Source organism: Oryzias latipes, chromosome 16, assembly GCF_002234675.1.
Source record: "Oryzias latipes chromosome 16, ASM223467v1".
Classification (NCBI taxonomy): domain Eukaryota; kingdom Metazoa; phylum Chordata; class Actinopteri; order Beloniformes; family Adrianichthyidae; genus Oryzias; species Oryzias latipes.
In genome coordinates this window covers 19,989,966-20,013,812 of record NC_019874.2, presented here as the reverse complement: position 1 = coordinate 20,013,812, position 23,847 = coordinate 19,989,966, and the positions used below count along the sequence as shown (strand labels likewise).

Below are 23,847 nucleotides of genomic sequence, written 5' to 3'. Positions count from 1 at the left end.
TATTATTATATTATCTTTTATTAGCTTTATAACTTAATTTTTGAATAAAAAATGATTTAAATCCTTGATTCTATTTAAGAAAAGAATATATTGATGCCACTTTTTAAATAAAACCATATTTATTTTACAAATTCTTTCACAAATACAGAGTTGTGGTAACACTTTTACAAGTAAACAGCTAGTGATGTGTGTAGCCTGACACACTTTCCTGAAACGCTCACACACACACACACACATCCACACACACCCCCACACACATACACACGCACACACACGCACACACACACACAGGGTCATGAACAGCATAATCCTGCTGCACACAGCAGCGCTGCCTCATGCACACAACACATGGGTTCAGACTTACACGGTTTTCCTTTTCCTTCGAGTGTGAATGAGATTAGATTTTGTCCATTTTTCACACCTTCACCAGCGGCTCAGCGTCTTCACTCAGGCAATTTAAACATTTAGAGGTGAAGTGTGAAAATTACACATTGAGGAGGGTGAAGGTGAACTCTCTTCATCAGAGATGGATGCTTGTGTTTTGCCTCTCAGGTGACAGAACGAGTGCTCTGCTTGAGGAGCTCCATGGTGAACAGACTTGCTCAGCCTGAATATGCCCTTTAAAAGAGAGCCCAAAAATGGCTTATCATTAAAAGAAATTGGTTTGAAATGACCAGTTTTATGGCCATAAGTGATTCCCAACCTAAGAGATTGCATCACTTACTTTGGACTGGTGATTTATGGCAAATTTGCGAAAACACGTTTAATAAAAAATATGGAAACATTGCTTTCATGAATGGTAGGCCCTCATTCAGTCTCTATGGGTTGCTGCTGGGCAGTTTATACACATTAAAGAGTTTTTAATTTAAAACTAAAGCAAAGAAAATCACATGAGGGGTTTGATTGTCGTCACGCAATTCTTTGTCCTTAAGTTGCAATTTTTCTGTGTAGTTGGACTGAACTTTGAGAATAGGGACATTTGAGCCTATAGTTCGGGAAAAATATGCTTACAATAGCAAAAAGAAATATTGCAGAAGTAAAATTCTTGAAATCCTTTGTAAGCCTTTTTTTCCTCCTTCCTTTGACCTGAACTTGTGACTCCTGAGGGCATCCTTCTCTCTGATTTCAGTCTTGGGTGACTTGTTAGGACTCTCAGTTTTCACTCTTCCTAGTGCTCCCTAAGTGTGCTCCATCAAAACAAAAAAGCCGTTGCAGAAAAAAGTGAAAACTTTATCGATCCGTGGCACAGCCTCTGCTGAGGGTAGTTTTCACACCTCCACCTGTCCCTGCGTCAGGTGGGCTCTGAGCTGCTGGGCTGCACTCACGATCTTCCTCTGGTGTCCCAACAGGTTCACGCCCAGACCCTGAAGATCCCTGAGGAATATTATGAGTGAGTTCCAGCTCATGGGGTTCAACGTTTTCCAATAAAAGACATTGCTTTTAATGCATTTTTTAGAAATAAAGTCATCACTGCTTTATTGATACTCACTCAATAACAAGTCTGCTGACTTTATCCAAAGAGTCAAGATGAGCTCGATCAAATTCATCCTGATATCTCTCCATCCTCAGGGCCCTCAGCCAATCACTGACAGTCACCACCGACGATAGGTCTGTGGGAGTGGGGCTGAGGAGCGGCTGTGAGCAGCTTCTGCAAATGTCAACAATGAGAGTGTGACGCTCCAGAACGGCGTCCATAACCTGCCACCTGCTCAGCGGTCTCCAGAAGCCGCGGCTTACCGCGTTGGCTCGGCCTTCAGGGAGGCAGGGTGTCTTATGAGGCGATCCAAAGACGACAGGATGGAGTCGAAGCCTGGCCGGTCCGCTCGCTCAGCCTGCCAGCACTGAAGCATCAGTGAGTGCAGGGCGGGGGGGCAGTTATGGGGGGCGGGGAGCCGATACTGGTCCGCCACAGCCTTCATCACCTGCAGACACAGATGGGGGGGCAGAGGATGGACGAAAAGGTCACTGAGCACAGATTTATGGCATCTATGGAGACTTTAGCTGTTTGCAATTTTGTGCTTCATAAAGTGAATTACTGAAAGAAAACGAAGCATTTACAAAAGATTTTAATCCGTTCTTTATTATATTATTATATTTAATGATTACATAATACATAATTATATTTATTCAGTTTTACTTTATTAAAGTTTTGCTTTGGTATTTCCATAAAAAATAAAATAATATATATAAGGAGCATTGTTCCAACATTTATTCCTCTTTACTGCATTTATTCATTTTACACGTCTCTTAAAGGGCTAATAATTAAGAAATGGACACATTAAGACTGAGACATGCCGCTTAAATGCAAACAATTATATTTTTCAGCTTTAAAAAAAAAAGAGAAACATACTTTTTTATAGGTTGGTTTACTTTTGGCAAGCAAAAAAACATTTTCTTTTGAAGAGTTCAGTGACTTCAAGTGATTCTGTGATAAGATGCCACAGCTGACAGTTTGTGAAATTTCCTTCCAGCTGAATCAGCTGTAGGTTTTCTTTTAGAAGATGGAAGCATTTTGGAACAACATCAACTCAGCAACAAAGTGGTGGCCCACATAAAGTGGAGGAAGCCACAGAAAAGTGTGAAAGTGGAAAATTCTGCTGATTCCAGGCCTGCAGACGTTCAAACTTTCCCTGGTGGTAATGTCAGACCTAAATGTTGCAGGAGTGGTGGATTTGCTTCAGCAGATGCATGTAAGCTGCAAAGGTTTAAATGTAAGGGCACACACGGCAATGCTTTTACATCTGAGAGGGGAAAGAGTCTGGATTTGGGTGATATCAGGTAAGAATCACCTCTCTGACAGAACAAAAAATGTAGAGAAGCTTGGAGAAGAAAGAATTATGGCACAGGGCCTGAAGAAATAAAAAAAATGGTGTGGAAAAACTTGCACCACATGAAGATTTGGGGGAAAATTCTGCAGACAATTGTTCCCAGGGAAAAAAAATTTGTAAAGTCTCAGAGCTGCTTTGGGATTTTATTTATTTCTCTTGGTTCTTGATTTAAATCTTTTTTTTTTTTCTTCCTAATTACACTCACCTCCTGGTTGCTCATGTCCCAGTATGGACGCTCGCCATAGGACATCACCTCCCACATCAGAACGCCAAAGCTCCAGACATCACTTGCTGAGCTGAACTTGCGATGCTGGAAAGCTTCAGGCGCTGTCCACCTCACAGGAATCTTACTGCCCTGATGGAGGACAGCAGACAACGCTTATTTCTGAGAGACTAAAAGAAATTGTAAACAGTAGCTTTTACAACCCAGACTGTACCAGAGAGGCGGTGTATGTGGGGATGTTGTGGTCAAGGCCCCTCATGAGCCTGGAGAGGCCAAAGTCGGACACTTTGCAAACCAGGTTGGAGTTGACCAAGACGTTTCTGGCTGCCAGGTCCCTGTGGACAAAGTTTCTCTCTGAGAGGTAACGCATCCCAGCACCGACTCCTCTGAGCATCCCGACCAGCTGAAGAACGCTGAACTGGCCTTCATTCTCCTACGGAAAACGAGAGAAAGGAGGACCGGAGCAGAATGTGTTTTTTTATTTGTCTGACAATTCGTGTCAGCCAGAACAATCCGAGTGTGACGGCTTCTCACCCTGAGGAAGGCATCTAGGGGCCCGTTCTCCATGAACTCTGTGATGATCCTCTCAGGAGGAATACGGGTGACAACCCCCTCTAACTTCAGCACATTTGGGTGATCAAACTGCCCCAGGACACCTGCCTCACTGAGGAACATCCCCCTCTCCCTGTCAGACGCCCCCCAGCGCAGAGTCTTGACTGCCACCAACACCTCCCTGCGGCCCACAGGGCGGTAACGCCCTCGGGAAACCTCACCAAACTGGGCTGCAGGGAAGAAGAAACCAAAGGTTCTCCAACGTTTGGAAAAATGTCAGGAAACATGACAAAGGTCAGACTTACCAGCACCAATCACTTCCTCAATCTTCAGGTGGGCGGGGTCTATTTCACGGGCAAATTCTTTAACTGCCTCACTGGGGTCTTCATATGTTGATGGGTCAACGTAGTATTTTATTCCACCTGGAGACAAAAAGCAACGTTTGGATGACAGAGTTATTGTTCCCCTTGACATTTATGTCTAATTAAAAACATTTATCTAAAAAATATATCAAATAAATGTTTGATTTTAAATGTTTAACTTTGTATGTTTTCATTTAATTTAAACTGCTTAAAGTTAAATAAAACTTGAGGAAACTTGATTTGAGTGAGTCTTACCGCGGTTACTGATGTACCTCTGCAGTCTGTCACTGTAAGGACTCTCCCTTCTCTTGCTGCAGTGAGAATGAAAACTGAGTCCGTTTACTCAGGAAATAAGGTGGCGGGCTGAATTCAGGGTTGCACACACGTGTAAGACTCCTACCTGCGAAACACAACCACAACCACAATTGCTACCACAACTAGAAGGAAGGCTGCTCCACCCATCACGGAGCCCACGAGCAGAGGAAGTCGGTTCTGGATCTGCTGGGAATGCTCCTCTGTGGGGAGAGAACAGGAGGAGGATCAAGACCAGTCCTGAAGTCTCAGGAGAACAGTGACGTGGCTCATCACACCAGTCACAGGCTTTTTTAAATTAACAAAGATAAACAACTCATTTGTCTTAATTGAACTTTGATTCATTAATTAAGGTGCTCCTTGGCCACACCTCTTTTCAATTCCCTGCAGTTTAGCCCTTACATTTCCAACTGTTCCCGGTAATTATGCTAGGTGTGTGACAGGTTAATGATTATGTAATACAAACAAAACTGTGGAAGTATATTGTTTTTTTACCGTTTACGAAAACATTTGAGAGTTCACTCAATGCAATTTGAATTTGCTAGAAAGCTAAAGTACAAATTAATGCCTCTGTTTATTAAAACTAGATTTAATTGTTGCTCTGTTTTAAAAGCAACAATAAATGATAACTGTAGTCCTTTCTTTGATTTTTAAACAAAGAAAATAGCTAATGGCTTGTTGGACTGTACTGTGTATGACCACACCTCCAAAGAGAATGGAATTCTTCCTAACCTTCCAAGGAGGGTTGAGGATCTTTTAGAAGTTTTCCTCATCCAAGTGTTTTCTGATTTGAAAACAGTTGGAGATTCATTTTCCTAAATATTCCATTGTTGTGTGTGTTTTTTGTTTTATCTTGCATTAAAGTCTCATTAATTTCTCACACCTGATCCCAATACCAGTATAATCATCAGTTAATTACCACACCTGTTGCATGTTTTCTGTTTACTCCAGTCTATATTTAATGTGTAAGTCTCTGTTGGTTTTCTGCACTCAGGAACAGCAAAACGAGTGCAGTTGAGGATTTTCTGACAGCTTCCTTTGACATTTTCTGGAGGTTTTTTTCCACTTCCTGTCTGCTTTCTTGTGCCTTCACCCTCTGCATCAAAGCTAAACTGACAGCATGCGTAAACCTCCAAACAAGCATGTTTCCCAACAGCTGCTGTCATACATTAAATAAAGGCAGTGATCTAATTGGCCAAACTGTCAGTCAGTTTTGACGGTTTCACATGTTTTATGCTTCCATCATTAACCTTTCAGAAAATTCTCAATACAAATGCTTTATTATTCACACAATGTCATTTTATGAATAATGCGTTGTTGTAGTGTTGTAGACCCTATGCAAATTCGGCTTGTTACATTTATTGTCAGACATTGTTAGACCCTGATGTCTATGGTAATGTGCTGAATGAGTGCCTCACCCAGAGGCAGCGTGGTGAAGTAGATGGTGTTGCTGTAAGGGCCGTAGCCCCGCTCGTTGCGGGCCCTGATCTGGAAGGCGTAGATGGAGCCAGGAATCAGGGAGTTGACGGTCACTGTGTTGGTCTCGCTGTACACAGTCATTGCCCCGTCCATGTCTGACGCCTGCGGGACACACGTGGAGGGGACGCCAGTGAGGAAGCTGTTCAGTTTCACTGCAGCAGGACAAACATGTGCAGAAAAAGGCGAGCGTGCAGACATGCCTTGTCGTAGTATCTGAGCTGATACTCCAAGATGTCTCCGTTGGGCCTGTCTGGCTGTGGCCATGAGAGAGTGATGGAGTCTGGAGCACGGCTCAGCTGGTGCATCATGGGAACTGTGCTGGGAACTGTGAAATACAAGAAAGAAACGACTGTCTAAATATTTTGTGAGTCAATTTATATCCCTATAATTCAACTAGATTGATGTGTTTGAGGTAAATTTTTAATTGAATCGACCTATTATAAAATCGTTGATGATATAAATCGATTATATTGATATTTTTTTAATACGACTGAGGCACTGTAGGTTTATTAATGTTTATTAACGTTTGGATTATTGTAATGTGGACAACAGTGGGCCGAATTTTATAAAACTAAACTGTGAATGGATTTACCATTAATTAATGTTAACTTTATTGTTTGTTCACATATTTAATTTACACTTGATTATCTTGGTATTTATCTCTGAGTCACACTGGTTGAATATTTGGTTAAAGATGTTTTGGATCGAGTTTAGATCAGTGAATCAGATCGAATAAGATGAATTAAAAAAAAACAATATTGACTGATAAATTGTATCGGCAACTACAAAGTATGACATGAATCAAATTGTTATTAAAATGAATTGTTACACCCTCTCTGCACTGGAGAGAGGGTGCACTGGAACTGTAAACCACATGGGGGCAGTGTTTTAGAGGTTGTGAGCGATGTTAAGAAGAGTCTGAAAGTATTTTATCTGAAGCATCAAGGACGATCTGGTTACAACCACTTTTCTAGAAGATAATTTTCTTTAATTTGACCAATGAAGTGGCTTCAAAACTTTAGTTAGACTAAACTCAGTTTACTTAATTGGGGTCTCCTTCCCGACAGGCTGTTTGATGGTGGCCTCTGTCTGCACGTTGGCCCATTCGGAATCCATTTGCCTTCATCTCTCTTTTTGCCCATCTCTTTTTCCTCCCATCACTCATTTGCCCCTTTCTTCCTCTACAGAGAATATAAGGTGATCTGACAGGATACTATAACCCCAAGCAACCTCCTGTCCAGGGAGCGGCGACAGAGAAGATGAAGCTGAAAGGGAGAGGGGCTGAAAGTGCCCCTACACGGGCACATTGAGCAAATCCACTCAAAGACATCACCATACCCAAAGCTGCTACCTCCTGTGTCATCTCATCATTTACTTCCTCTTTGTCACATTCTCACCGGACTGGCTAGTGGTGAAATTGATGCTCCCGTATCGAGCTGGAAAAGGGCTCAAAGCTGACACCTCGTTTATGGCTTGAACCTGTTCATACGAATAAAAAACGCAGAAGTGTTAGAGTCGGAAGCTTCTCTCTGCAGAGATTTATGATATGTGGGGGAAACAGAAACACCACAAAGCATTCACCATGTCAAGTCAACACATACTGGTTAATGGGAAATATTTGCTCTCTATGAATAAGAAATAAGCCATTATTTAGCTGAGCTGTGTTGAGATAAATAATACATGTGGGTATTTGCAGATCTGGAGCTTATAAACTGATGAAAGTTCTTTGCTTAAAGTTTATGTTTTCACAGGTTATTTTACTGGCTGCAAAGCAGATCAGAAACGCTTTTGCAAAAATCCACCACTTGTATAGTTTTCTTTTTCAGGCAGGGTTTTATTCTCTTTTAAAGAAGAGGTTGTCTTTAAGCAGCACCTGGATAAGATAGGTGACGCGCGTCAGCAGGTTGTTGAGCGTGACTTTGGTTTGTTTCAGGTTGGTCTGGGAGGGACTGAAGGTGACGCCCTCTCCGCACCATGAGCACGCCGTCGGATTGGTGAAGGTGGGTGAGGGGCAAATCCGACACACCACGCCGTACCACACTTCACTGCGTCCTCCCATGTCCAGCGGAGGGCGCCATCTTAAGGACACCCCGCCATCACCGCTTTCATACTCCCAGGTCAGGGAGACTGGTGCAGATGGAGGAGCTGTGGAATGAAAAGAGGAGGGGTTTGAAATTTTATTGAAAGTGGTGGACACGTATATATTGAAGCATCTGCTGAAAAGTTTAAGATATGAAAGAAGCTGAATGCTGGCAAAGTAATTCATCAAAGTATGAGTAATGGAAAGAACTTCATAAAAAGTTTCACGACAAAGCAATTTCTCTTAAGTGAATGCAGAAACTTAACAGTCGACTTGCCTCGCTACAAAGTAAAGATTACATTTTTCATTTTAGCAAATGGAGGTTGGCTCGTGACTGCGTCTTAGTTCTCACAGCCGATGACAAATGACTCCAGTGAGGCTCTTACACGCATCCCAGAAGGCCGGATATAAACAAACATGCACACAAAGCTCACTTGTGCAGGCAGAGGAGTTGGCATCGTTAGCAGACCGATAAAAGCCGCTGCGACATTCACACACACTTGATCCCTCCTGGCTGGTTCTGCTGTTGGAGGGACACACAGAGCAGGGAACAGAGCCAGGAACTGACTTGAAGTAGCCCACAGGACAAGCTGGGGAGAAACAAAAAACAGACAAGGATGGCTGAGTGTATTCACTCTGTTAAATCACATAAGGAGGAAAATCAGTGATCCTTATGAGGCCAACCAGCTGGTTATGTGAGCTATGAAAGGGGCTGTTGTTGAACTGACACTTGAGCAAAGACAATATAAAAACATGTTAATACAATAATCAAAAAAATGGGGTATCCTTATGATGAAGACCTGTAATTAAAGGAGAATGATGCCGTTTGTCCTGCTCTTCTTGCTGTTGACCTTTCATCCATATCAGAATTGCTGCTTCCTTCTTAAAGGTGCCAATTATGGACACCAAAGAAAGACGCAACAAAACCATAGACTCTCCATTGGAAGCTCCGCCTGTACTAACTGATTTATAGACTCATTTAGAAAAATAAACCGGAAGAAGCACAAAGAAAAAATATTTGTCAAAAGAGATCCCAATGTTATGTCTTCTGCTCAGCCCAGAGAGCACATCCCTCTCTTGGTTTTGTGCAGAAAAATAAATCAGTAACTGTTTTGGAGTTAAGAGTCACTTTGGTTTGTGGCTACCTTTGGTTCAAAAGTTCAACTCTGCACTGTCATTTGCTTCTGAATTCAGGGGACAAGTGTCAGGATGAGGGCAGAGATCCTGCAGTGTCTAAATGCACTTCTGCCACAGACAGGATTTTTGCAGTGAATGATGATCAACCATTTTAGTAAATCAACAGGGACAGTAAGTATTAAAAGTGAAGCCAGCATTGGGCTTAATCACACATAGAAAACCTTTATGAGGAGGAGGAGGAGAACACAAAAGTTAATTTATGAGCTCTCCTGTTCCAATGTTTAGGCAGTTCAGGCTGCTGGTTAGTCTGATAAATCATTCCACCAGAAAAAAGGTCCACAAATCAACATTATATCTTAAATGATGGTTTAAAATCATTAAGGTTCAGATTTAGATGGTTAATCAGAAACATGGTGCTGTAAACTTTTGTACCTTATAAGAAAGTATTTTTTTACAATAGTATATCTGGCATTTCACAAGTAATTTACCCAAAATGCAAAAAGTGAAATGCAAAAAACAAAAAAATAAATTAAAAAAATTGATATTGGATGAAAGAGAAACATAATAATAAGGAAGAGTCAGCCTGAGTCACAGTCAGGCATCTAAACAAGAAAATACATTTCATAAAGATTTGTAAAAGTGGGATTAAATGTAGCTGTCCTGAGTGCATCTATGATATTCTGTGAAACAACAGGAGTTGAAGCTGGAAAAAAATAACAACACAACCAACAGCAGCACCAGAAGCAATAAATGTTTAACACATTTTTAAGCAAAAACATCTTAATCTTACTTACATTTACACATTTTTGTGTTCTGAAACTATTGGCAGAACTTTTTATAATTTTTACTGAAATAAAAAAAGGATTTTTTTTTAATATTTTATTTACACAATTTAAAGTAATCTCTTCTCATCATGCCATAACCATAAATGTGCATAAAAAACTAACGGAATAAAAATATATCTTTATAAATAAAATACTACACAACCCACATAGTGAATTATATATTTGCTGCAACTTCCTGGATACATAAATAAATACTTATACTGGCTTATAGAAAAAAACATTTTAGAAAATAACAAATTGAAATGTGTATTAGATTTGATGTAGTTTAATGTGGAAAATTAAAATCTTATTGTTCTAAATTAATATTTAGTTATGTTTTAGACATAAGTATCTAATAGGAGAAAAAATGTTTTAAAATTTTCTATTTAATATTTTTTTAAAGTGACCTTATTTTAAGAATGCACTGTTTTTATTATTATTTTAACATGGTATGCTGACACAAAAACATATTAATCAAAGTGTTTTTGCACAGTAGCACAATTGGAATTTTTGTGATCCAACACAAAAAGCTTTACAGATAATCTTATTGGATTTTTTGCAGGCATTAAAATCATGAGTTTATATTTACAAGGGTTATTGTAAATTATATGCTAAAGGGTATGAATTGTTGGATTTTTTTGTTGTTGTTGTCAAATCATTTTACAATGACAGGAAAAAAACAAGATCCAGTTTGTGATCACAGTGACTGCTGTACTAAGTGTCTTCCAGTTGTAAAATGTGCACAAAGATGCTTTACAAGTAGTGATTCAGCACTTTCTGATCCTGATGACATTTGGACTCTGACTCTGGCCTCCTGCTTGCTCTGCCGCCGCTCTGACAGTGACTGTGGCCGTGTGTGCAGGCCCAAGGTGTCTACCAAAGGTTGCAACTTTCACAGTGAGGTCAATTTGGCTGCACGATAAATGCACTGGTTGGTCGCTCCGTACTCTCATGGAGATCAGTTTGTTTGTTTCTTTGAGTGTGTAAATGGCACACCTGACGCAACATCCAACAGTCGTTCAGGAAACCTCTCGTTTTAAAAAAACTAAAGTGCTTCTCAAGTCAAAGGATGAAGCTTCTCGAGCCCTGGTCTTCTGGTATAACCTTGTCAAGAACATGCAGTGTGGCTGCACGCGTGTTGCAGATGGGCTGCTGTGCAGGGACAAAATAAATGTGAAAGTGAGGAGGAGTAAACAGATAAAAAGGCTTTCTGTGTTCTCGCTCGCTCTGCTATCAAACAGGTGTTAGGAGGAAATAAAAGAAACGGGTAGAAATGGACCCGTGTTGATGGATGGCAGAAGGGAAGTCAGACCATACAGACCAAAGGTGTGATGTGTTTACCAACACTAGATCAAAAACAAAGAAGACGAAGGAGGGAAGCTGAAGAAGACAGGGAACACAGAAGGAAATATAGCATCCTGCATCATTCACGCACCAGCCCTACATTACCAGATGTGTCCTCTGACATGAAACACGAGTTAGCTGCACAGCCTCTCATCAGGGCCATTATGTGCTTCAGCAATGACTCAACCCTCCTCCTCCTCCTCTTCCTCCTTCACATCCACCTGATCCCAGCAGCCAATAGGAGAGCAAGCCCTCTGCCCTCTTGCTTGATCTGCAACCCCCACATCCCCCCCGGCTCTATCCATCCACCCTCCATCCCTGTTTCCCAAACTGTGAGGCAGACAGTTCACGCCGCTGTAAGCACAGAGGCACATTCCTTCACTTGAGTGACTACAGAGGAGGTTAATCAACTAGTTTTCACCATCACTTACAAAAAACCCCGGATGTTTTAAGGCTACAATAGAGCAGATGTCAGATCAATGGAAAACCAGAACCAGATTCATTAAAAAATAAAAAAATAAAGGATTTTTACAGAGATAAGCAGAAATAAAATGAAGAAAAAAAAAAAAGATTAGTAGCGAGATGAGGAAGTTGATGTCAACATAATATACTGCTATGCACGTTACTGACCCAATTTCCCTCTTTCTCTCCCTCTTTCATGTGCTCATTCCCTCTTTTGGCTCGCAGCATAATCTCTCAGTTTCTCCTCCTCTCTGGAACAAACACATGAGCTGTGTCACAAACGCAGACGCACAACAGGAGAGATGGACAACTGCATGCGTCTCCACTTTGTTCATCACTTTCTTTTTTTTTTTTTTTTTACACGCTCTCAACCAGTTACACACACTCTAATATTGTCCATGTCTTTGAAAGCTCCCACACTGACAGACGTAGAAAAGTGAATAATCTTTTTGTCGGGGTTCCTCCTCCAAACAAGCCGCTTGTTTGTGTGTAGTTCATTCAGGCGGACAGACAAAAGACATCATTTCTGCTGTCTCGTACAGTATTCTCTGTAATTAGTTGAATTAGTCAAATTAAAGCATTATGTAAATCCCCCATGTCTCCCCCATGAGGGATAGGAGATTTATCACTGCACACAGACTGAATATTACCCCTTGCAGTCTTTGTCAAGCAAACTTTCCAACAAAAGCAGAGCTGTGTAAAACAGAAATGAAGATCACAGAATGCATATTATCCTAATTGTTGAAAAGCTGCTCTTTCACGGCTACATATGAAGCCGAGACTCATTAAACCTTTGAAACATTGGAACTTTTTCATTGTGCAAAGCATGCCTCTTTTTTTTTGCAGCTTTTGTCCCAAACTGACAAGCGCACTGCAAAATGCTTTCTAATGAAGTCCTCCTACCTCGTCATGAAAGTGTTGAATAGATTCGAAACAGCTCCTGGCTCCCTAAAGCAAACATTCAACATTTTTACAATTAATATTTTAATAGTGCTTCATATTTGTGGCTATGATACGTTAATAATAAATTTTCATCTCCACCCTGATCTGAGAATGAAACTCTTTTATCAGCTCATGAACTTGATCTGAATGGCGATAAAAAAAAAAATCTACCTGTCTAAGCAGCCTCTGAATGACAGGAGGAAATGCTTCAGGGCTTTCATGCAGACGACACGAAGAAGTGGGTCAAGACTCCTTGATCGATACCACCGTGGTCACTCAGTGAATACAGATGGGTGTAAAAGGCCATACAGTCGTCAGAAAGTAGATGATGGTTTTCAGATCAATAGATCCATGCTAGCCCCTGAAATTTTCCTCAGGGGTGGTTGTAGTTTGAGGATTGAGGTAAAAGCAAAAGATCCTATCAGTTAGGATCCACATACACTCTTCCTGAAGCACGGAGAAAAATGACTCGGGAGCAACTGGTTGTTAAATTTGCAGCCAGCTCCAACTGCGTCTAAAGTTTTTAAAAGTAAGAAAACAAATAGATTGAAGATATTTTTTGCAACCACTTTTACTTTGTTAAATCTAATATGGAATCTTTCAGAGATGATCCGGGAGGATGGCATGTGAAAACATCAATGTTTGCCTTTTATTCTCTAAACTTTGTGCCGTGAGGGACAGTGTGACATTGTGTGAGCAGATGTTCTTCCACAGAATTTACTGAGACGAAGAAGATGACGATGATGTCAGTCTGCCAAGCTTGCTTTTCATCTACTTTTTGCAACAATATATGAGCTAAAATAGAGGTGTTCGTACAAACACTCTATTCTGTAAACCAAACAAGGTTGTTTACTGGATGGATTTTTGCTTCATGTTCTCTCTGTTGTGTATTGAATTTCCTGTGGGATTTTATGTTAAAAAAAGAAAATAACAACAAACTGGCTTCTATCCAAGCCCCTGGTCTTACTCTTGGCCACAGCTATAATGTATGAATTTCTTGTGATTCCTGTGGGATTTTTCAGCACCAAAATTCATGGTGCACAGCGTGACGTCTGTTGGATTTGCCCCATGCTGAGGTAATTCAGCACAGAAAGGTGGGTTGCTCATTTATCACAGCAGGATGTGTTAAATATTCAATTCAAACATTGGTTCTGGTGTTGGACTGATTGTCCCACATAAATTGTTTAAATAAAGGCAAGCTAAAAATGGCCCACACTCTAACAGCACCTGGATAGCCTTCTGGAGATTCGAGATCACACATGCAGCACTGATTATCAACACATATACACTCAGTGAAGTGTGTGATCAGTACTTTGGATTGCTCACTTGACACAGTTTTGGGAGTCTATCAAAAAAAAACAAAAACAAAAAAAAAACCTCAGCATGCTGCAAAACAGGAGATTGAACTTCTGAACTAACAGGTGGGCTGAGGATTAAGGTAGTTGTGGAAATTCCTTCTTTAATGCAAATTGAAATTCTGTCCAACAAAAACCTGCCAGCAGTGACACAAGAAACAAGTCCTGAATAGAAATAAGTTCAGAAATGTCTTGGGTTCACGTTAAAAAATGTCATACTTTCTTTTTCCGATAAAAAAAACACCAAACTCCAAATTTAAACTCAGACTCTGAGACTTTATACTTACTTTAGTGATTTTCATCATCTTGAATTTTTTGATAGTACAGGAAGTGCATGAATCTTTGCGGGAATGCATTAAAACAGGGCAACATTTGTGTTTTTGGTGCTTTAAAAATTGTTGCATGGAATTTGACTCCCGCCTACAAAAATAATTGCACTAACCTCTATTTATTTTTGTGTTCTCCTTGGTTCTAATTATAGGTTAAAAAAGTAACTCGTAAAAAGTGCATAGTTTTACTTTGTAACTAGTATTTTGTATGAAAGGTGATTGCCTGATTTTGAGGAAAAAACACCATCAAAGGCTAGACATTGTGCTCAACTCGAAAGGGTAGAATTAATGCTGGACTAATTCAGAACCGTGCAATCATCACACCACTTACTGTGATGTTCCGGCATGCTCAATACAATCCTTCAAATGTGATTGATTTGATGTGGCTGTGCAAGCTCGGTTTGATTTATCATCTGTGCCTGACAACATCCTGCAGCGATGTCAAGACGGGACTTCAGATTGATCATTGACATCCCAGTTTCACTCCAATTTGTCTTGTCCTGGGGGCTGACCTTTTTTTATTACACTCACGCTTTGACCTCTTCTCTTTTTTTTCCGGTTTTACTCTCAGTGATTTTTGTGCAAAGGGGTCGCCTCTGCTCCACCAATTGGAACCTCCTGGCACATGGAAGTTTGTAAAAGATGGTTCACCCACCATAAATCAAATCCTTATGGCACAAAACAAACTTTAGGCTCATTTGGCACTAATCTTCGTCCCACATCTTCCACGGAGGCTTACAGGGAATCAAGCAAAAGGAGCGCGTTGGATCAGCTTAGAAAGCCCAAAATTAAAGGGCAGCTTCATGTTTGGCTGAGCAGGTGTAATCGTGTCACATGCTCAGTCATGTTTCCGTCTGCCCTCCATGCTTCTTTACCTCCCATGTGAGATGCAGATGTTGTAAGGGAGATTCATATTCATGTGGTGAAACAAATAAATAAATCAAGGAACAGATGCTGCACCAATGACAAACTTCTGTCCCTATTACATCTCTCGACAATTGTTTCCTTCTAGACATGACTTCTTAATGGCGAGCTGTTCAGATAAAAATCTGGTAGTATTTCAAATGTGCTTCTCACACTCAGTTTGCTAAAAATACTCAATTTGCTTATGTTCCTGTACAAATTTCAGATGGAGTCTTAGTTGATCATGAGTCTAAATGTTGTTTCAATGGGTTTGACACATAAATAAAGAGGATCCCTGTATATGACAGAGCCATCAGCACATCCAAAATGAGTTCATCTGAATTTGTTAATTCATTTACATACAAAAAAACTTGCACATTGATGCCTATTTAAACCGCCCAGCCTAATCTGAAAAGACTGCAAGTCTAGCATCCATGCTGTTTTTTTCAGTTATCAGTCCCCAGAAAACACAACTGTGTGTCCTGAGAAGCAAACATTAACCGTCAACAGAATCTTGGTTCACGCAGTGCAAACACTTCAACTCGATAGATGCCTTGATTTATTTCAGTCCTCTCATTAAGACGCCTGTTTTTGTCATTAGTGCTGTTTGTTTGGCTTAGTGATAATTACAGTCCTCATGAACGCTCCACTCAAAATATGTACACCTTTCTACTCTAAAGGACATTTCCACAGAAAAAGCAAAACTGAACTATTCAGAAAAAAAAAATTCTAGTTCAGTAAACGTTAAAAAATTATGCAGCTTCTGAGTTTATATTTGTGGTAAATTTAAACAGTTAAAAGTTTTTAATTCAGCCAGAAAACCTGATTGGACTATTCCATTTTATAAAGATATAAACATTTGGTACACTTCTTAGGGCCTGCAAAAAAAAACTTTGGAACATGTTACCTCTGAACAGCATTTGAGGTGAAAAGATGACAGACTTGCTATATGCTGAATTTCTGGGTAACGCTAAAAAGAAGCTACGTGTTAAATGGATTTGCACACACAAAGCATCTGCATATATACCTTTCTTCCAATCTAACCTGAGTTAAAAGCTTTAGGAAATGATTTGTTTTCTAATTGACTTTCAGAAATGCATTAAAGAGGGTATTTTGAATCTAAAAATAGAAGGTAGAACTGTCTGTTAAAAAAGTTAATCCTTTAAATGCAATTTATATCCTCATGAGACAAAAGGAAGCGCTCTGGAAAACACAATTTGTCTTCTCTGAGAGGACAAAACAACACAGTAATTTACATGCTCATAATCTACTTAAAAAGACGGCATTCATCTTTTTTTTCCAATAGTCTTAATTCCCAGGCGCGGGTGCTAAAATATATGGTTTGACAAAGAAAACACTGGAGGTTTTGCTAAATAGTGCTTATAATCACAGTCTTTGAGTATGTAAATGTCAGCTTTCAAGCAAAGAGATTTTTGACATAAAAAAAAAAAGATTTCTCCTTAAAGCCCATGCACTTGAACCATCTTTTGATCTATTTGAAAATTGTTCCCAGTTGTCTTTTCATAATGATTATACATTAAAAAAAAAAAAACGTTATTGTTTTCTAGGACATAGTTTCAGCAGAGTGGCTTCCATCTCTTTACGTGCTTCCCCGCTAGCCTGCAGCCTCTCACACATGCCGTGTCAGATGAGGAAAACAAAGATGTACATGGATCTGGTCATCTGCAAGTGGATGCATCAGAACGGAGCGGAGCAGGGAGCTTGTGGCCTGCTGATTGTTACAGCTACAAGCTTTTTCTGACTGCATATTTTTGTCTGCTCCTGATTCACGATTTAGACAAAGAAATATTCAGAAATGCAAGTATAAGTTTAATTCTTTTTAGATATCTCCTCCATCACGAGAAAAATGCTATAAAGACGTGTTAAAAACACAAAAAAACACCATTTCCCTCAGAGTAGGTCTTCAATATTTCTGAAGTCTGGTTTTCCATCCACTAGTGTTTCCAGACTGCGACTGACTGAGAACAATCCACCTTTTTTCTGGGTTTCAGGAGCCAAACAGAACCCCAACAAGAATCCAAAAAGCATTATCGATGAGAGATGGATCAAACAGTGTCTGCGGCGGTTTGTTGTCAATTAGTTTCGTGTTCTTGCTATGGGATGATTGAGGGCATCGAAAACCAACCTTGCACAGGTTGCGGTATGAAAGTATGAAAGTGTTTCACAGTATGGAAGTGTTTCACAGTTGACTAAACGTGATTCCGGATTAACCATTTGTTGAACAATTATGCCCTCAGAGAATGCAGTTTTCCACTGTAATCCCGCTGTGGAGCCGTCATATGTGTGTGGAGAGAGCAGGCACTGAGAAACTCCCACGTTCACACCGGGAAGCCTGCATTACGCTTCCCTCTCCTCCTTTCGGGGCCTCAACATTTTTGCCAGCTCAGTTCTTTAAGTCGTTAACTTGCATCCCTCTATGGCTCTTTCTGCCCCTCCACCCCCCCCCCCCCATCCCCGCGGTTTCTGTCACTTGTTCACAGACGACTGGCCATTACATCGCTATGACCTAAATGTGTCATATTCCTCTCACAATGCTCCTCTGCCTCCTCCTGCTCTCTCTTTCTCTCTTTATCCCGTTATCCTGGACGTTTTCCAATTTCCCCCCCCATTTTTTTTTTGCTCTCACTCACTTTGAAGAAGTGCGAAGTGTTCTTTGACCAGTCTGACCGCTGCTGGCCTCAGTGCCATCTATCTGCCTCTCAGCTGTGTTTCTGTCTCTCCTCTTCTCTCTCTTCTCTTATTAACTTTATCTAACATTATAGCTAAGATATTATTATTTTGTTGCTCAAATCATTTTTGAGGATCTTACAAAATCCTCACACAGAAACAAATTGGGCAAGATCTTTTCAGATTTGCATCTGGTCCCTCTGACCTTTCTTCTTTCTATTCCTTCTGGTCTGAGCATCAAATACAGTAGCGTATCAGAGTGACAGCAGCTCCTTTAGTATTGATCTGAGAGCTTCAGACCCAAGAATTGACACAAACAGCAGACCTGAATGACCGCTGTTCTGTTGGAGGTTTTATTCCAAGCTCTGCAGAGGAAGCTAAGCGGTCAAGTCCCAACGCAGAGGTTTACTTGGTAAGAAAGACAATATTGGATGTAAACATTAGGAATGCATCACTTATCCCATGATTTAATTGAAACCTTGACTTTTGGGTGACGGTTTTGTTTCGGTTTAATATATGTTTTGTGTATTACAAAAAAAAAAATCAGAAAAATCTTTTTTTCTTTGTGGCCAAAACGTTTGCAACAACGACAAAAAAACCTTTCATTTGTCTTATACTAAGCCTGATGTAATGAAAATAATAATAATAATAACAAATCCTTCTTCACACACACACATATATATATATATACATTAAATAAAGTGAAAATCGTTTGTCTTTCATTTCTGTTACTAAATCCGGACTCAGCTCTCCTGATGTTGGAAGTCATCTTTAATGTGACTTTAAGCAGGGGAAAAGTATTTAGAGATAATTCTGATTTTCTGGCACGACCAGAGAGTTGGCTCATTCGCTGCGTAAGCTTTTGAAATGCTGTTTAAGAACACGGTCAACATGTTCCGCCTGTAAATCTGTGTCCATCACCGTGTAAAGCTTCATGATCTAACACTCAGCCTTTCAGTCTCTTTGATGTTCTGTCACATTTTTATAAATTCCTGACAATTGGTAATGATGTCATAAAATTCTGCATTAATAAATAAATAAATTCTTACAATTAAAGTAAATCCTATATCTAGATATGATCAGAAATTGGTGCTGACTTCAGAGTGGTTTGAAGTTGTACAACCTGTTCTTGTTTGGTCCATTTCTTTTGTGAACTTTACAAAAATCTCTAAAAGCTCTTGTAGCATACGGTAACAATAAAAGTAAAGTAGCAGCACAAAGGTGATGTTTGAGACTTCACAAAGTATGTAGTTTAGCTTGAATGAGGCTTTTTTTGTTCAGAAACATTGACATTTTCTGTATTTGCTGCTAAAAGCATTTGGCAATGGCTGCTGTGCTTTACAAATAATGCATCCAAAAAGGCTCAACATTTTTTCACATTCGTTGGAAGACTGATTTTCTTCACATCTTATAAAATAATGCTTCAAAAAAAGTTTTGTCTGATAAAAGAGGGCAATCTATAGCTTTTCATTTTTATTTTTTACTTTTTTTGTCCCATTTGCCTAAATATTATTTGAAATATCTACTTATCAGACAAAAATTCCAATGTTTTGGGATTTCTTTTCTTCTTTTTCTTCTCAAAATACCTCTAACCTAATCTAGCTATTAATCTTTAAGTAATCAACACACTAAAAATAAAAGGATTCTTAGTAAATGTCAATGTTTCTACCTCCACAAACAAGCATCTCATGTCTTTGCTTCATTTTTATTCAAAGGTTGTTTATTTGGTTAATTCTGGCCTGCAGACAGGTTATTTAAGTACATGTACTCTCTCTGTCTGCATGGATGTTTTTGCATATTTAAGCTAAATGTAGTTAGGCATAGCCTTCTTAAAAATTGTAGAGGCTTTCCTGGAAAAGATGCCATGAATGCCTTGCTGTCTAAATGCCTTTTTTATGATGCTGCTGTCATAGACAAAAATAAACTCCCTTATGTTTATCTGACACAGGAAATCAACATATTTCTTATTAGTTTTTGAATCCTAATTTTAGAACTTATTACATTTAGTGTCATGATGTTAGTAACCTGCCACCTGGATAGACTGCTGAAGGTGTGTTTCTTCAAATGTCAACCTGTTTAGCGTGTTTGAACTTGACCTTTCCAGAGGACTAAAGAGATCCTGCAGCAACTATTCAAAAAACTCCTTAGCATAAATCTGTGACTTTCATCAGAAGGATCGACATCTTCATTACATGTTATCACTTCTAGCACTCACCCAAGCAGGCGGATCCGTTGATGTTTGGCTCATAACCTTCATCACAGACACATCCTCCAACGGGCACCATCCACTCCCCTTCAGCGTTGCAGTGCATGCGGGGCGGCGTGCCTCCCTGTGCTTTACTGTGAGGGACACATGTCCCAGTCACGGGCACCAGGGCAGTTGGCTCTGCACCCGAAGGGGTAGCTGGGTACGAGGCCAAGTAGAGGCTTGTATTTGGACAGCGCCGGTAGAAGATAGACACACCCATGAGGGAAACGCAAGCACCACTGTCAACAATGGCCAAAACGAATCTGAAGCAAAGGGAGCAAGAAGCATTCAAACCCTAAGAAATAAAACAACAAAAAACATAAGAAGACTTTTGTGAAGACATGATTACCCTTTGCGTGTAAGTGGAGCAAAGCTGCGGGTTTTAACGTTGATACGGCTGTATCTGTTGGGTTGGTACTGGTGAGGTGAACTAGGCTCCACTTTGGAAAAACTCTTATCTGCTGCAATTGTATCAATCTTTACCCAGCCTTCCCTTGTCTCTTTGTCCCCACTTGATGGCTTAAGTAGTGACAAGACAAACAGGAAGATAAAGAAATTTAGCGTCCTGAAAACCTTGTTTTTATTGGGAAGAAACATACCACAAGAGCTCCAACAGAATTGTAGAGTTGAAACTGACTTCATTTTCCTAAATAGTTAAATAGAAATATGAAAAGTAAGATAAAAGTTAAAATATTTCCTGACAGTCACTTGGTGGAATGGTTAGAGCTGCAAATGATGGAGATTTGTTATAAAAGTCCTCTTTTTCTCCTTTGCCTCTTTAGCATAAGTCTTTATTAGGGTTTGTTTGGAATTTTTAAAAAGCCTTTCAGGGAGAAACACATTTACGTGTTCATATATTGCATCCTTCTCTTCGAGGGTGTGACTGCTCATTGAGACTCACGAATAAAGACTCAGGCTCAGTAGTTTAAAACCCTCAGGAAAAAAAAAAGTTAAGGCTTGAATCTAGTCAGAAAATGTCATGAACAGCACTAAAAACATATATTAATTAGCGTTTTTGCATTTGATACTTATATGTAGATTTTAAACCATCAAAATTGAATGAAAATTATGTTTGTAATATATATCTCAGAAAATGTAATGTATTTTGTGACATATCTAACTGTTCTTCTTTGATTAACAAGTAATAAAATATGTGAATAATTGCTGGTAAGAGATAAAGAAGATGTTTTTGCTAAAGGATACAACTACAAGCTTTTTACAAAGAAACACAGAAAGGAATCCGTAAAAGACACCTAATTAAAACTACACCTGCAAATTGAACCATCATATTCTACCAAAAATAACATCTTCAAAGAAGCAAAAATGCTATTTCTTTCATGTAAAATTCCTCTTTGAAAGTATAAATAATTCATTTTAAGCCCTAACTGCACAATCTACGTTTCAGTATTTACTCTTATTCCTGGAAAAATTCACGGCAATTTTAGGGGGGCGTAAAAAACAGATTTAAAAAACAATTGTTAGGCAATAAATTTAGCTACTAACATTACACACATTACCTTTAAAGCCACATTACATTTTAGCCACACACCTAATAAAAAATGCCTAGACTGCCAAACTACTCTTGAATTTCTTCATCCTGTTTAAATGAATATAAAATGACCTTTTAAAAAAAATGTTGATTATCTTTTTATTCATAATCAGTTTAAAGTGACTAATATGCAAAAAAAAAAAAAGTTAAGAACAAAGTAAATATTCTCCCGAGTAGAATGGAAAATTAAGATTATCCCCTAATGTTTCCGTTAGTCATTATTTTAAAATTCTATAGGTTTTTGTTTATGATGTCCAGACGGCGTGTTCTGTGAAAGCAGCTTTGCTCCAGCCATCAGCCCTGCTCTGCTTCATGCAAGCTGAAGTGTAGCCGCAGGGATTCTTCCTCAGGGAAGTTTATCCGTGAAGACATTATCGCTGTGTGAACACTGAGCAAAGCCTGTTCTTTTAAACATGCACTACACAAAGGTCGAGTCACTCTGTAGCTGTGGCCTGCTGGGGAAAGCCTTGCGTTGCTAACCTTCACAGCAGTTAGAATAAACTTTCCTTTTCACTTTATTAATTTATTAATGCTCCAAAACTTGTCAAGTTTTCCTTCAACCTCAAACCTTTTTATTTAAAAACCACAGTTTCAAGCATGGCATCCCTCACCTCTGCCACCCAGGTCCTCATCAGCTCCCTTTGGGAGTCAGCCTGTTTGTAGTACAGGGTGAGTGTTTCTCGACAAGTGGGTGAAGGCGTCCGTAAGCTGGCGCAGTCTCGCACCGAGAAACGGAGAGTCACAAACACCCGTGGAGCGGAGTGGCGGTACAAGAACGGGGTCGCTAGCCAGTTGTCCTGCTGACGGGCGTTTTGGTTGACATTACAGACCTCAAAGGTTCGAATGAGCTTCCCCTTGTCGTCCAGGACGCTGACCTCATCCCACTGAAACATACAGGAAATACTTTAATAATGCATTGACAAAAGATAAACTACACAAATGCAGATGTTTCCAAGGGTTGATAGAAAAAAAAACCATTCTCTGTCACTGAGAAGTTTTTATGTTTCAAAGTTAATTTGTTAAATTGCAACTAATTATAAAGGTAAAGTTGAAATCTGGGTTTTTTTGTGACATAATTTCAAAAAGTATATAGAATAGAGCATTTTTAATGCTTTAGAGAAAGCTTTTGTTTTACAGCAATCACTTAAGTAGGTCATTTCTGTGCCGCACACCTGCACAATTGTCCTGTCTAATGAAAAATCCTGATTACAAACTCCTTAATTAAACCTCTGAAAGCCTTTCTCTCAATGGATGGAACATCACATTTTGCGGCACAATCAGTAGGGACCAAGAGAAAGGATGACTAATTGCTGAAAGTTTTTTCTTTCTGGTGAATTCTTGGGATCATTTTGTTTTTGTGTGGTCTTCCGCCTCGGCTGCAGCAGTCAGGTGCATGCATTTTGCTTGTGGTGCTGAACGCACTCGTGGGTGACATTTAACAAGCAGAAGACGCTGTACTAAAACACAACAGCGCTTTGGGCAACATGTCCAGCTAACATCGTCTCATGCTAACATCCAGAATTATAACAGGGTTGTTTTGTTGGCATAGAAACAAGAGACACAAGAGCCTTAACGTAAAAAAAAACGTTTTTTTTACCTTCAATTTTTGATTATTTGTGCCTTTAATTTTTCTTTTTTCATCAAAAACCCTGTAGTTCCTTTTTAGAATTAACCTCAGAATTGATTTTTAGACCCATTTTTAAGAAGCTCATAAAATAAAACCCAAAATTTAAAGAAGATATTGGCATTATTAGGTCAAGCTGTTATAGACCCACTCCAATTTTTGGTGTTTTAACGTTGTTCTAGTGGCATTTTTTGATGACGGATATATATATATATATATATATATTGTATATACATGAAAGCTTAAAATTACTTGTAAGAATCAGGAGCAGATAAAAAAAAAATGCCATATGAAAAAGCTCTCAGTTGCGACGTAGATACCACAATGAGTGGGCCAAAGTCTTACAACTCTGCTTCATTCATATGCATCCATTTGCAGACAAATAGATCCATGTACGTCTTTGTTTTCCTCATATGAGCTATCTGGCTAAAGACGGCTGGATAGCTCCAACATTGCTTGCCATTTTCATTGCACAGGAAATGTCAGTTGGGAGTTGTGAGGGGCTGTAAAACGAGAGTGTAAACAGATTGATGACAGGAAATGGGGGCGGGCTTATGCCACACCAACAGTCCTGCCCACAACTCAAAATTGAAAACGTACTGAACT

The 23,847-nt window shown here is 39.5% G+C and overlaps 1 protein-coding gene across 1 annotated transcript in view; it reads right to left on the bottom strand.

The window, feature by feature from the left end:
* Nucleotides 1-96: 96 nt before the first annotated feature.
* LOC101167394 (ephrin type-B receptor 5) overlaps nucleotides 97-23,847 on the bottom strand; it is a 38,561-nt gene continuing 14,810 nt past the window's right edge. The window contains exons 3-19 of the mRNA XM_011485415.3: nucleotides 22,229-22,501; nucleotides 20,418-20,587; nucleotides 20,036-20,331; nucleotides 8,271-8,426; nucleotides 7,630-7,901; nucleotides 7,154-7,235; nucleotides 5,957-6,081; nucleotides 5,696-5,858; nucleotides 4,366-4,480; nucleotides 4,221-4,276; nucleotides 3,909-4,025; nucleotides 3,586-3,833; nucleotides 3,266-3,484; nucleotides 3,034-3,183; nucleotides 1,738-1,922; nucleotides 1,490-1,648; nucleotides 97-1,374 (exon numbers count right to left, since the gene is read on the bottom strand). Coding sequence (XP_011483717.2) covers nucleotides 1,269-1,374; nucleotides 1,490-1,648; nucleotides 1,738-1,922; nucleotides 3,034-3,183; nucleotides 3,266-3,484; nucleotides 3,586-3,833; nucleotides 3,909-4,025; nucleotides 4,221-4,276; nucleotides 4,366-4,480; nucleotides 5,696-5,858; nucleotides 5,957-6,081; nucleotides 7,154-7,235; nucleotides 7,630-7,901; nucleotides 8,271-8,426; nucleotides 20,036-20,331; nucleotides 20,418-20,587; nucleotides 22,229-22,501 — 2,892 coding nt within the window. The 3' untranslated portion in view covers nucleotides 97-1,268. The remainder of the gene's footprint in view (nucleotides 1,375-1,489; nucleotides 1,649-1,737; nucleotides 1,923-3,033; nucleotides 3,184-3,265; nucleotides 3,485-3,585; nucleotides 3,834-3,908; nucleotides 4,026-4,220; nucleotides 4,277-4,365; nucleotides 4,481-5,695; nucleotides 5,859-5,956; nucleotides 6,082-7,153; nucleotides 7,236-7,629; nucleotides 7,902-8,270; nucleotides 8,427-20,035; nucleotides 20,332-20,417; nucleotides 20,588-22,228; nucleotides 22,502-23,847) is intronic.